This window comes from Phacochoerus africanus, chromosome 15 (assembly GCF_016906955.1).
Source record: "Phacochoerus africanus isolate WHEZ1 chromosome 15, ROS_Pafr_v1, whole genome shotgun sequence".
Classification (NCBI taxonomy): domain Eukaryota; kingdom Metazoa; phylum Chordata; class Mammalia; order Artiodactyla; family Suidae; genus Phacochoerus; species Phacochoerus africanus.
The window spans coordinates 136,621,743-136,636,561 of record NC_062558.1 but is presented as its reverse complement, the minus strand read 5'-3'; the positions used below and the strand labels follow the sequence as shown (position 1 = coordinate 136,636,561).

General features: G+C 46.9%; 1 protein-coding gene across 2 annotated transcripts in view; it reads right to left on the bottom strand.

The window, feature by feature from the left end:
- DOCK1 (dedicator of cytokinesis 1) overlaps positions 1 to 14,819 on the bottom strand; it is a 535,081-nt gene that overhangs the window by 393,749 nt on the left and 126,513 nt on the right. For both annotated transcript variants that reach the window (XM_047760279.1, XM_047760280.1), the window contains exon 23: positions 5,900 to 6,008. In XM_047760279.1, coding sequence (XP_047616235.1) covers positions 5,900 to 6,008 — 109 coding nt within the window. The remainder of the gene's footprint in view (positions 1 to 5,899; positions 6,009 to 14,819) is intronic.

Sequence of the window (14,819 nt, the reverse complement as noted above, 5' to 3'; positions counted from 1 at the left end):
CACAGCTCACAGCATCGCCGGATCCTTAACCCACTGAGCGAGGCCAGGGATCGAACCCGAACCCTCATGGATCCTAGATGGGTTCACTTCCACTGCATGATAATAGGAACTCTCTGGACCCTGTTTCAGATCCCTCGGATCCCTGCTACTCAGCAACGCCCTCCGGGGCGAAGGCTGTGGCTGGGAACCGGACACCCTCAGCTTCTCTCATCCCTCCGCCCGCCTCCGTGGCCCTGGGCACGTGTTCACATTTCTAGGGGTCTTCATCTCAAACCAATGGGAGCCCCGATTCAGCAGGATTACTGTAAGGATCATACAGGATGAGAAACAGAAAGCACTCAGAACGGCAAGTGATCAAGGAAGCTCAGCTGGTGCTATTCCAGCCCCTGGAGCTCACGCTTCTTTCTAACAACCATTGGAGTTAATCCTTGGGGAGGCTTCCAAGCACCCAGAGGGGAGCTCTACTTGTGTCTCTAAGAATTCAAGGCTAGGAGAGCGGCCTGGACTGACCATGAGGGTCTCTGAATGGCAGAGGCTGGAATTGGACCCGTTTCTCCAGGCAGCTGGCGAACATCACCGCTTCCCGAGAAAAGGAAAGGCATCGCCAGACGTGAGGCCAAGGGAAAGGCTGAAATACAGTCAGGAAACGAGAAAGGCGGATCCAGCACGGGGGGTGCAGGGAGGAAGGAGAGGTCCTGCCATCATTTCAACAAGAGTAACCAGGCACCTGGACAAGCAGTGGCTCAGGACAGACACGGTCGAGGGGGGCCAAGGAGACAGAAGGCAGTGGGAGAGAAGGACCGCGGCTGGCTTGGAGATGCGGCATCTTTAGTGCCACTGGGTCACTTGCGGGGGAGGGGCGGACCGTGACCACACGGGGCAGAGCAGAGACCAGAACCGGAGGGTGCTGGCAACAGGTTCAAGGACCCACTCACAGGGACAGAGGAGGCAGAAGCGTGATGGCCACGCAGGTTCCCCAAAGCACCTGCAGAAGGCTGAGAATGTCTGGGGTGGTGGGAGACAGGGGAACGCTGATGTACAGACAGAAGATTCCCGACTGAGATGAAGGGGTGAGCGAGCATCAATGAGGACCCCAGAAGGGCCGGGTGGGGGCGGACTCGGCACAGGTAAGTCAGCTCCAGGTAGTAGAATGGACTCCTCTTCCTCAGAGAGAAGTGATGGAAGGACGGTGACGCTGGACAGATCTCACAGGAGGTTTTCAGTACAGCAGGCCGACCAGCATCATTTGCTGAAGGTGCGGTGGGTGGGTGATGAGCCCCAAGCTTGAGAAGCTGACAGAAATACCACTAAGATAAAGTGAACAAGGAATCTGGTTTTTTCTTTTTTAATTTTTTATAAAAAAACAAAATGGTACAGGAGCCATGGGAAATGATATGATAATTCCTCAAAAAAATTAAATGTCTGGAGTTCCCATTGTGGCCCAGCAGGTTAAGGACCCAGCATAGTTTCTATGAGGATGCGGGTTCAATCCCTGGCCTCACTCAGTGGGCTAATAATCCAGCATAGGAGGGGGTGTGGAGAAAAGGGAACCCTCCTGCGCTGTTGGTGGGAATGTAAGTTGGTACAACCACTATGGAGAATAGTATGAAATCTATACACAGAACTACCATAGGACCCAGCTATTCCACTCCTGGGCATATTTCTGGACAAAACTTTCCTTAAAAAAGATACATGCACCTGCATGTTCATTGCAGCTCTATTCACAACAGCCAAGACATGGAAACAACCCAAATGTCCACCAACAGATGACTGGATTAGGAAGATGTGGTATATAAACACAGTGGAATACTACTCAGCCATAAAAAAGAACAAAATAATGCCATCTGCAGCAACATGGATGGAACTATAGACTCTCATCCTGAGTGAAGTAAGTCAAAAAGAGAAAGACAAATACCATATGATATCACATATCTGGAATCTAATATAAGGCACAAATGAACCTTTCCACAGAAAAGAAACTCATGGACTTGGAGAATAGACTTGTGGTTGCCAAGGGGGAGGGGGAGGGAGTGGGGTGGTTGGGGAGCTTGGGGTTAACAGATACAAACTCTTGCCTTTGGAATGGATTAGCAATGAGATCCTGCTGTGTAGCACTGGGAACTAAGTCTAGTCACTTATGATGGAGCATGAGAATGTGCGAAAACAGAATGTGTACATGCATGTGTAATTGGGTCACCATGCTGTACAGCAGGAAAAAAAAATTGTATTGGGAAAATAATTTAAAAAACACAAAATTTAAAAAATTAAAATTAAAAAAAAAAAAAAAGGAATCCAGCATAGGCCACAGATGCGGCTCAGATCTGGCACTGCTGTGGCTGTGACACAGGCCGGCAGCAGCCACGTTGATTCGACAACTAGCCTGGGAGCTTCCACATGCCGCAAGTACGGTCATAAAATGAGTAAGAAAAAATTAAACATATGACCCAGGCTTTCCGCATCTGGTGTGGACCCAAAAGAAGTGAAAGCAGGGCTGGGTGGGGCTCGTGGTTTGTACACTTATGTTCACAGCGGCATCATTCACAAAGGTTATAAAGGCCAAAAGGTACAAAGAACCCAAGCGGCATCACAGCGGCATCACAGCGGCATCATTCACAAAGGTTATAAAGGCCAAAAGGTACAAAGAACCCAAGCTTCCATCCACAGGTGCATAAATAACAAAATCTGGTGAATACATGCAATGAAGTACAACTCTGCCTCCAAAAGACAGGAAATTCTGACACAGGCTACAGTATGGATGCACCTCGAGGACAAGGTGCTAAGTCAAAGAAGCTGGTCACAAAAGGACAAATCCTGTAGGATTCTACTGCCACGAGGAACACCGTTGAATTCCCAGAGACAAAAAGCAGCATGGTGACTGTCGGGGGCCGGGATGAGGGGAGGACGGAACTGGGAACAGAGTTTCTGTTTGGGGAAGTGAAAAGAGTTCTGGAGATGGGAGTTCCCTGGTGGCCTAGCAGGGTAAGGACCTGGCATTGTCGTTGCTGTGGCGTAGGTTCGATCCCTGCCTGGGAACGTCCGCAAGCCACAGGCTCCATCAAAAAAAGAAAAGAGAAGAAGAGACCCGGAGCTGGAGGTGGCCATGGTCTCACATCACTGTGAGTGTGCTTTATGCCACAGAGCTGTGCTCTTAAAAACGGCTCAAGTGATACATTTTCAGATTATTTACCACAACTAAAAAGATGTTTTTAAGGGTCCAGGTGGCGGGAGGAGGGATGGACTGGGCGTTCGCGGTTGGCATATACACAATGCAGTACATGGAAAGACTGGCCAGAGGGGACCTGCTGTCTAGCACAGAGCACTCTACCCCGCGTCTGTGTGGGAGAAGAACCTGCAAGAGGCCAGACGCGTCACTGTGCGGTACACAGAAATTATCCCAACCCGGCAAAGCAACTGTACTTCACTACAACGTCTTTAAAAAGTTGTAAAGACGTTGGCAGCAGCTCTGAGATTGGGGGGGCGTCAAGTGAGGGACCATAAAGCAATGCAATGGGGAGTCTGTCTCCGGAATCACACGGGGGCTCCAGAGCAAGATCCAGAAGTAGGGGGGCAAGCCGAGGCCACCTGGCAGAGGAGGGAAAGAGGGCAGCGCCCACACACTGGCTGTGGTTCCCTCCCCCAAGTATGTTCCCACGGGTGTGCCCCCTCAAATCCAATGACCCTGGTAAAAACTCTGGGGCACAGGGAAGGGAGCACTGCTGAAGAGTCTGCTCGGACGCCACGCTCATCCTGCAGTTCATCCCTGTCTGCAACTCCTCTTGCCTCTCCCTTCACTGAGGCATAAAATGCTGGCTCAAACCCACGGCATGGGTAAGCGGTGGCTTCAGTTCTGAGAAGGTGACAGCAGAGTGTACACAGCAGCCACCCCCGCCCCACAACGCCCTCACGTCACCCAGGACAACACCAGGAAGGCAGGGACCCCAAGACTCACAAGACCGGGCACAGAGATCACCTCCAAAATCCAAAAGGGGCACCCCTGGGAACCAACATCTAACCCCTAAGAAAAGCCAGTCTTGTTCATATTTCCTCTGTGGAGGATGACAGGCAATGCTGTTTCCACTGCAACAGAACAAGACTTAAGAAGTTAAAATACGCAAAAACCGGGTCCCGGATGGGAATCCTTGAAGGTCCGATGTTGAGAAAGCACCTCTTGTGAAAGAATGAAATACAAGCTCAGCAGCAAGGGGGCACATTTCAAAGAACACTCAGTCCTCCGCCTTGCACACGTAGGGTCTGCATCAAGGCACGCACGTCAGTGAATTCACTCAAGTGTCATAAGGAAACGCCCACCGAAGGAAGGCCGCCCAAGGCCGCGTCACACGCGGCAGGTGGGCGCCGCAAGCCAGGCCCCGTCGGAGGTAATAACCGAGGAGCATATTTAGACATCTGAAAATACTTCTGCGCTGAAAACATCCTGTAATTTGTACCTATTCTTAGCCTCCTGGCGTCTGTTGTTCTGAAATGCCACAGGATTTAGGAGGAAATGCACCGAATGTGCTGTGAATTTTAACCCCAGAACAATAAGGCAGCTTTGGGCAACACGCTGCCCAAATAATTAAGCCAACACTTTAAAATACATGCCACCTAGCTTTCTCTGTGGATCACCAGATCTACAGAAAGGCTCAGACAGCGAAGAAGCTCACGGCTCCCCCAGACGGCCGCAGCACCTCTGAGATGAAAGGAGGCCATGGCGATTTAGTACAGCTGCTGTTCAGCTACAACACTTCCCCCGGTCGCAGCGCCCTGCGACACATCTCAGCACACACACATCTTTGTTCCAGACTTAAAAGCTGGGAAATCACTTTCTCCCAATTTTTTTTTGGGGGGGGGGGGAGGCCGGTGGTTGGGGGGGCTAACCTACAGCATATGGAGTTCCCCAGCCAAGGACCAGATCCAAGCGGCAGCTTCGACCTATGCTGCTGCAGCACTGCCAGATCCTTTTACCCAAGGTGCAGGGCTGGGGACTGAACCTGCATCCCAGACCTCCAGACAGTCCCCAATCCCACTGCAGCACAGCGGGAACTCCTGCCCACACATTCTTAAGACAAAGCCATAAAGACGTTGTCTGAAATGATACCATGAAAGAACATTCAAAGAGGAAAGCAGGAAGAGGAGCAGCTGCAACGCGCCGTGGAGTGAAGGCTGCAAGTTAATCACTTGGAAGATTCTCGTCCTTTGGAAGAACTGGCATGGGCGGCAGACTGCAAGTTGCACAGCTTCTGCAGTAAGTCAGCCACGTCGCAATGCCCAGAACAGGGATGCGGACAGAGGGTGGGTCCTGGGGCTGCTCGGGAGGGCCCTCCCCACCCCCGCCTCTTGGCCCTTCCATGCGGGGCAGGTCCTGAAGACCCCTCAGACCCTGCCTGAGATGAAGGCATCTTCTCCCAAAGGACCGGAAGGCAGTGAGAACTGCAGGACCACGGCAAGGTTGGCGCCCCGCCTGCTCTGCTGCACAAGCCGGAGACTCGCGGAAGGACGGAGAGGTATCACCACCCGCACAGCTTAGCCTGAGGGCTGACTGATGCCCGAGGCAGCGACAGCCTCCGCCCCCCACAGCAGTTCAGATACTGAGGTACCCTGACGAGTGAAACCATCATTCTCATCCACCTCCCCGTCCTTCCGTAAAGGACAGCAAGAACCTCTCCGGCCCGAGGAGCTAAGAGCAATGTGCAGCTAAGAGCATTTACGTGCAGCTACAGAGAAAGCGAAAGACTTCCACCATGAGGGCCGTGATCGAGTCCCTGCCAAGCCCCTCCTGGGCCTTCTGCTCAAGCCCTGGCCTCACAGGATATGCAGCCCCAGCTCCTCTCGGCTCGCAGGAAGCCCTGCGTCTAACAGCGGGCCCTGCTCGTGGTCGGCGCTGCTGCACCCCAGGGCCTACCTTCACCCGGACCGTCTGGTCGGACACGCTGCTCATCATGTCGCTGATGGATCGGAACAGCTGCACCAGGGACTCCACGAAATCGGCCTCTCCTTTGTTTTCATAGAGCCTGCAAAGGAAGACAGGGATCTGAGGGCGCGGCACACAGCACATCGCCACTTCCCATTCCTGTGCCTACAGACACGGAAGGTGCTGCCTGGGTGCCAAGTGAGACTGGGAGGGAACATCCTCAACGTCCATGGAACCAGGGAGATGACTTGGAAGGAGGCTGAATCTGGACCACTCAGCTACGGAGATAGGCTGTGCTGGCTTCAGGCAGAACAAGCTGGTTTTAATCATCCTATTTATTGCCTTTTGCATCGTAACACAATACATTCTACCCACGTGCAAAGTGCAGAAATGTACAAAAAGGGAGGGAGGGAGGGGAAGAGAGGAAAACAGGATGGAGAAATCCAAATTTATCTCTCCACCATTGAGAGCACATAGCTAATACATTGGTGTATATCCTGCCAGTGGTTTTTAAACTCATACTGTCATATAAGTGACAATCACAAAGACAACTGACTAAATTTAACATGATCTTAGAATGATTTGAAAATGACACCATCATAGTCAACTCAAAATTACTTGATTTCAGAGTATTGATACTACACAAATTCTTTCATAACATAACTGGTGGTTCCAGGAAAATATGCAAGAGACAGAGCATATTCAAATAATGGATAATAATGAAGTTATACATTGCAACACATATGCAAATACGTGTTGCTAATTGTTAATAAGTTTCATCTATAAATTATTTATTAACAGTTACTTCAAGTCACTGCGTTAACTGAAAAGCAATACATTTGCATTTTAAAATGCAGCAGCACACATGTTTTATTAATACAGACTGGTTTTCTGCCTAATTAAAAGTATACCATACCTGAAAACTTGTGTACAATGGAAAATTTTGTAAACGAGGTGATAATTAATTACCCTAGAGGTAATCTTATATTTAAATGAGCTCCATTGTTAAAAAAAAAAAAATCTGCCTCAAGTGGGAAACTGCAACTTGTGAATCTGTTTTGTAAAAGGGTATTCAAATGGGGGGTCGTGGAAACAGCCTACCAAACAATTACAATTATGGAGTCATGAACTCCTGCTTTCAGGTCACAAGGAGCAAGGTTTGATTGATGGGTGTGCACATCTGTGGGGGCTTCAAGTGTGTAGTCACCCAACCCCTTCCCACTATATTTGCCGGTTCCTAAGGCTCCTTGGGGTAGGGGACTGAACACACAAAAATAAGAACATCTGTAAAGCAGAGTGGAGTTTTTATCAGTCTCAAGAGATAATGAATAGAGTTTGGGAAATTTCAGGAAGCAGGGCCCCAGATAACAGTGCAGACTCTCAGTTGAAATCCCTGGGGAACCAGAGGAAAATCATATAAAACTGAGGTTTACCAAGGCTACACCCAGCCTTGACTCGCTACAGCCTCTGTAGAGGAAGAGTCCAAGACCACACCCTCCACCCAAAAGGGGACACTGCGCATGCATCATCTCCGAAAGGTCACGTCATCTGGGAACAGCTTTACATGTTCACAGTCCTGCACGCAAACAAAACTACTAATCAAAGCAAAACAAATACCTGTGACCAACAAAGAAGAAAAGACAATAGAAAGAGCCACAGGTGATCAAGATATTGCAGTTAGCAAAAGTAGTTACATCCTGTAACAAGAATGTCAAAAGGACTAAAAGTATTATACTGTAAAACAGAAAGAAAAAGAAGGAAAACGTAGAAAAATGGAAAACAGAGGGAGAAAACAGAAGGTAAGATAAAAAAAATTCTACTACAGCAATGACTCTATCAAAAAAAGAATCGAATGAAAATTCTAAAACACAAACCTAATATTTAAAATTAAGAATTCATGGGAGTTCCTATCATGTCTCAGTAGCTAATGAATCTGACTAGGAACCATGAGGTTTCAGGTTTGATCCCTGGCCTTGCTCAGTGGGTTGAGAATACGGCATTGCCGTGAGCCGTGGTGTAAGTCAAAGACACGGCTCAGATCTGGTGTTGCTGTGGCTCTGGCGTAGGCTGGCAGATACAGCTCCAATTAGACCCCTAGCCTGGGAACCTCCATATGCCATGGGAGTGGCCCTAGAAAACGCAAAAATACGAAAAAAAAAAAATTAAGAATTCATTATATGGGGAGTTCCCATCTTAGCTTAATGGTTAGAGAACCCAACTAGCCTGTGGGTTCAATCCCTGGCCTTGTTCAGTGGGTTAATGATCCAGTATTGCCATGAGCTGTAGTGTAGGTCACAGATGTGGCTATGGCATAGGCTGGCAGCTGGCAGCTACAGCTCTGACTGGACCCCTAGCCTGGGAACATCCATATGCCACAGGTGTGGCCCTAAAAAAAAAAACCAAAAAAAAAAAAGAATTCATCATATGGGTTAAATTGGATTAGACAGAGTTAAAGACAGAATCAGTGAAATGGAAGTCAATTAGCAGGAAAATAAGCAGAGGCACAGAAAATACAGGAAAGTGTGTTAGAGATTATGTAGGGCACAATAAAGAAATCTAATATACATGTAATTGAAATTACAGAAGAAAATGAGAACTACAGTGTGGCAAATGCAACATTAGACTAGAAAATGGCCATGAATTTAGCAAAATGAATAAAGACATCAAATCCAAAATTCAAGAAGCTCTGAAAATCCAATGTAGGATATATAAAAAGCAAAGCATTCATACACAATCCATAGTGAAACGGCTCATAACTGCAGAAAAAGAGAAACATTAAATGTACCTGGAGAAAAAAAACTTTTAAAGACGTCATTACTTTCAAAGATGCAACAATAAGTTGGAAAGCTGACTTCTCACCAGAAATGATGGAAACCAAAAGAGAACAGAATAACATCTGGAAGAAGAAAATGACTGCCAATCTAGAATTCTACATTAAATAAAAATATCCCTTAAAAGCAAAGATGAAATCAATGATTTTCATACAAATAAAGCCTGCAACAGACTTATACTAAAAGAAATTCTACACGAAGATCTTTGGGATGATGGAAAATTATCCTATAGAGTAATAAAACTGAAAGAAAGCTGGATAAACAATGATAACTACAAAACAGACTGAATGGACACACTAACTATACAAAATAGTAACAGTCATGTCTTCTGGGGTTTAAGATATATGTAGATGTGAAATGCATGACAATAATCACACCAAAGAAGAAGAGAAAGTAAATGGAGTTAAAGGGGTCACCTTTCTAACTATATCAAGTATAATCAGGGAAATGGAAAAAAAAATATTAATTTGAATTACTCTATAATAAGGCAAACAAGAATGGTGTCATCTGGAGGCTCATCATTAAGAGACCAGTGAGAGAATGTTAACTAACATGTTAAGAAGAGAAAATAGGATGATAAAGGGAAATTTTGGTTGGAACAAAAGACGGCAAAAAAAAGCAGGAAAAGGGAAACATAATACACATAGGTGAAAGAGGAAATTAATAGCAAGTTAGCAGATGTAAACCCAATATATTACTTACATTATATGCAAATGAGCTAACTACCGAATTACAAGAATTTTCAGACTGGATGAAATAAAAATACAGCTTTATGCTGTATATGAGACATATTCTAAGGACAAAGAAAGGTTGAAAGTAAAAGAATGGGAAATAATATTCCATGAAAATACTAACCAAAAGATAAAGGGAATCTTTTAATATTAAGGAGTAAATCCACCAAAAAAGAGATCACAGTTCTAAACCTGCATGCCTCCAATAACACAGCTTCAGGATCTCTAAGGTATAAGGAATGAGTCTTTCTTAGACTTTAAACTCTATGGAAGAAAATCATGGACTTGGAGAACAGACTTGTGGTTGCCAAGCGGGAGGGGGAGGGAGTAGGATGGACTGGGGATCTGGGGTTGATAGATGCAACCTATTGCCTTTGCAGTGGATAAGCAATGAGATCCTGCTGCATGGCACTGGGAACTATATCTAGTCACTTATAATGTGAGCAAAATTGTATACTTGTATGTGTGACTGGGTCACCTTGCTGTACAATAGAAAATTGCCAGAACACTGTAAACCAGCTATAACGGAAAAAATAAAAACCATTATTAAAAAAAAAAAAAACCTCTATGGAGAATCCCTCGAGAAAAAAAATATAATTATTAGTTTCTCTGCTGCCAGCCACCATATTTCAAACATATCACCGGTTAGTATTTTCCAGCAAGCACTCTGAAGCACTTGTGATAAAAGGAAGGTCTCTGGAGTCTCATCTTCTTGGTTTTATCAAATAAACCAAGAGTCCCTTGTCCGGTCCACTTGAGGTGGAAGGAGGAGTGAGAGGAAGTAGCTCAGAGGGGTATCAGAAGATAAACAAACCTATTTAGCCTGCTTTGCTCTAGTTAAATGTTAGAAGCATTCATTAACAAGGAAGGACTGCATATCTCTCTGTTAGCTACATTCTATCTTTGTGACCCAGGAAACGGTAACAGAATGACAGATCGGCAACAACACTTTCATGATCAATGGCTAATTATTCACAAAGCTCACACCGGGTGACAGGCAAACATTTGACAAAGCACCAGAAAGACAGAAGAAGAACACAGCAATAACTAGCTTTCGTGATTGGATTCAGAAGGTCTGGTGCAGGCTGTGTCTGTTTTCTGGCTTTCCAGTTAATGTGATCCGCCCACACGGAAAACAAAGACAAACAAAACCAGCGGAGAAGTGCCCTCGGCGGTCAGGAGTCTTCCCGTGGATTCCCCAAGAACCAAATGCTTTGGACCAGAGTTGCAAAACTGCTGTTCCCATTTGAAAACAAAATGAGCCTTCTAAACAAAACAAAAAGAGTGGATTTGCATAGTGAGAAAAAGAGCACTGTAATGAGACATTTCAAAATCTTCATCCCCAAAGTTTCACCTCTTCCTTCTTTGGAAGAATAATTACTATCAATGATTGTGGAATTTTACAAAGCTACATTATAGAAAATCAGAGCACGTGGGTTTGAGAGAAGAAAAGAGACCTTAAAAGTTTATTCCCACTGCAAAAAGAAAAACACCCCTGTCAATTCCAGCTGTGAGCACAATTGTTTTTCTCCCAAAGTAATAGATGCGTTGCAGGTAAGAAAATGAGAGGGTGAATGTGATTCCCCCCCCACCTCTGAAAAAAAACAAGGCATCAGGGCTGCTTAGAACTTGTTAGGAATCCAACATCCCAGACATCTGTGCAGGACATAGGATGTGGCTTTTTCTTAAGCCGCCGAAACAAAACAGGACCATTATTTCATCTAAATCTAATGCCTGTGATTAGACATCTGAAGATCTACAGAAATGGAACCTGGGCCTGAGGGGTGGGGCAGGGACAAAATGTGACCAAGAGGCTTTAACCCTGTCGTCATCATTTTAAGGTCAGGACGTTTTTTTCCTGCCATGGATTCTTCTCAGCAATTTCAGACTGAAGATTAATATTTAAGAAATTCTATTGACAGGGAAGGAGTAAGCACAGGTATTTTTATACGTCCCAATAAAGGACCACAGATAACAGGGAAACGCAGGGGACACTGGGAGATCTCTGTAAGTAAATACATGGCTCAAAAAAGCCATCAGAACAAGGTAGCCTTGCTTCCCGAATGGAGCCTTGAGAATGGCCTCAGGTCGTTGGGTGGGGATGGGATGAGGCCTGCATTCATAGTCAGACCAAGGGCAAGAGTTTGGGGACCACCTTTCAGCGGATTTGAATACAGGCCTCATGGGGACGCTAAGGAGCAGCTACTGCTCCCAGAAAGGAAGAGGCGGGCTTTTCCAACACCCACTCCCCTCGATGATAAAACCAGATCCTCAGGGCAGAGCTTTGTGCCTGCCCGCCTGCATCTCTCACAAGCGTCCTATCCTAATAAATCTATTTCTCGCCTATCACCTTGTCTCTCACTGAATTCCTTCTGCGCGGAGACGTGAAGAAGCTGAACCTCGGTGAGTCCAGACACGGGGGAGTGACTCTAATTTGAAACTTGGATTTAAGTCCCAATCTGGGTTTAGGTCGGGTTCGAGTCCTGGCACATGGGTTCGAGTCCCAGTCTGTGTTCTGGCTGGCCTCAGGCCCTTAGTGCTGTCAGTTTCGCTATCATATCTACACAATGTGGCTACAACTGCTATGTTTCCAGGGGGAACTTATGTCCTTCTCTGCCCTTGAGAATTGAAAAGGTGGAGTTCCTGCTGTGGTGCATGGGTTAAGGATCTGACTGCAACGGCCCCGGGTGCAGATCTGCTCCCCAGTCAGACGCAGTGGGTTAAAGGAGCCGGTGTAGGTCACAGCTGCGGCTCAGATTTGATGCCTGGCCTAGGAACTTCCATATGCTGCAAGAAAAAGAATTGGAAAGGTGGCCAAGAGACACATTTAAGAAACATTCAGAGAAAAAGCTAATGCCTTCCTTCTGGCAATTGCTGCGACCTGTCTTCTGCCCTTTTTGCACTTGTTGTCTTGGATGGTCTGGTTTTTGCTTTTGTTTTTGTTGTGCTTTTTAGGGCCACACCCATGGCATATGGAAGTTCCCAGGCTAGGGGTCAAATCGAGATGCACCTGTGACCTGTACCACAGCTCATGGCAACGCTGGATCCCCGACCCACTGAGCAAGGCCTGGAATCGGATCCCCATGGATATTAGTTGGGTTTGTTTCCGCTGCACCGCAGACGGACGGGCGTGGACAGTCCGCTCTCAACAAACAGGTTCTCCAAGCAAAGAGGCTCAGGGCTCAGACCTGGCTCCTCCCACTCCAGGACAAAGGCTGGCGCCGGGGTTACCATGCTGCAAAACCCCAGACTAAGGCACAGCTAAGGATGCCAAACAGAATACATTTCCTGAGTCACAGACAAGGGTCTGCTGAGTAGTTCACTCCATTTCTGGGTAACACAGTCTGACTGAATCCCAGCTGTGGATCCCTTAGGACTCCAGTGACTTCAAGTCAAAGACACACTGGAGACAGGGGATCGACCCCCAGGCCAGGGGTGGAGAAAGGCTGAAAGGGGCCTGATGAAATGGGGTTTACTAACCCGGAATAAATACGGGATGCGCTTAGCGGCCCAGTAACAGAAATTCTTGCTTAGAAGTATGAGAAAGAGAATGTTCATTGCCCATCCAAAACACACTGCCCCTTTACTGCTTTACCAAAAGAAATCTGATTTTGTTGAAAGCACCGGGAACCCCTTTCCAACCTCCCTGCAACTAGGGTGGTCAGGGGACATCGTTCTGGCCAGTGAGACGGAAGCACATGGCATCTTGCAGGCAGTGGGGCAGCTCTTTAAAAGGAGAGTTATTGGAAGAGCTGTTTGCCCCTCACTTTCCCTTCTCTGCTGCCTGGAATGCAGGCCTGACGACAGGAGGGGCAGGAGCCACTTTGGAGCCATGAGAGAGAGACAGACCGCTCAGGATGGTGGGGCAGGAGGATAAAAGGAGAGGAGGGCCTGGGATAAGTAAGCAGAGACCAGGTGCACAAGCTCGGGACTCTCTGGGCTCCACATTGTGTGGGGAAAAAAGTGAACCTCAGCTGGCTCAGCCCCGTTAAGCTGGGTTTTTCTGTAACATGGAGCCCATCGGATTCCTAATATCTTAAGATCAATAAACTCAGTAACATTTATGGACCATGATTCCAAGATCTCATGGCATTTCTGTTTTGAGGTTGCAAGAGATTCAGGAGGGTCAGAGAGAAATAATTCAGACACTGGTCCCCTTGGGTGACCCCAATCTTTTCTAAGCAGCATTATTTTGTAACAGATTATCGAATTTACAACAATAGCAGGAACACACGGTCCACCAATGCCCACTTCTCTGGATGATTAATCTCTGAAAAGGAACACCAGCCGTGTGTTTGGAAGGGAGACGGGCAGCAGCAAAGCCCGGACCCAGCGTCATGGTGGTCACAAACTGTACAAGGTTAAAATGTTCTCAAGCACAGGACACAATCTGTGTCACCGGGACTGTTCTTTCAAGTTCATCCTCTCACGTTAGTGGGGATTCTGTTTCAGAGTAATCAAAGATTTAAAATTAGTGGGGAGAGGTACCATCGTGGCTCAGCGGGAACAAGCCCAGCTTATACCCATGAGGACACAGGTTCAATCCCTGGCCTCGATCGGTGGATTATGGATCCGGTGTTGCTGTGAGTTGTGGTGTAGGTCACAGACAAGGCTCGGATTTGGTGTTGCTGCAGCTGTGGTGTAGACCAGCAGCTGCAAGTCTGATGAGACCCCTAGCCTAGGAACTTCTACATGCCATGAGCCCTAAAAAGACCAAAAAAAAATTAAAATAAAAAATTAAAAGTAGTGGGGGAAAATAGAAAAGCAATATCAGGGGTGCCAAGAAGTTCATTTTTATAGAATTAGTTTTATTTTATTATTATTTTTTTAACGGTCGCACCCATGGGACATGGAAATTCCCAGGCCAGGGACTGAATCGGAGCTGAAGCTGTGAGCTACACCAGACTGCAGCAAGGCCAGATCCTTCAACCCGCTGCACTGGGGCGAGGATCGAACCTGTGACTCACCGAGACCTGAGCCACTGCAGTGGGATTCTTAACCACCACACCACAGAGGGAACTCCAATATAGAATTAATTTTATTGAAAAGTAAGATAAAGTGCACAAAAACCAAATCTGGTTTTCTGGGTCATCTTTCACACCTTGACAGTGAGAAAACCATCAACAGCACTGGCCCTGAAAGCAGAAAAAGCTTCAACCACATCAAGATTCCCATCTATCCAGGAGTTCCCCGGTGGCCTCAGCACCTGCTAACGGATTCGGCACTGTCATGCCTGTGACTTGGGTCACTGCTCTGGCTCAGGTTCCACAACGGGAACTCCCCCCAATCCACTTTAAGTTCAAAGGACGGTTCATAAATTCATCCAGAGCGTCTGAGAAACCCGTGACC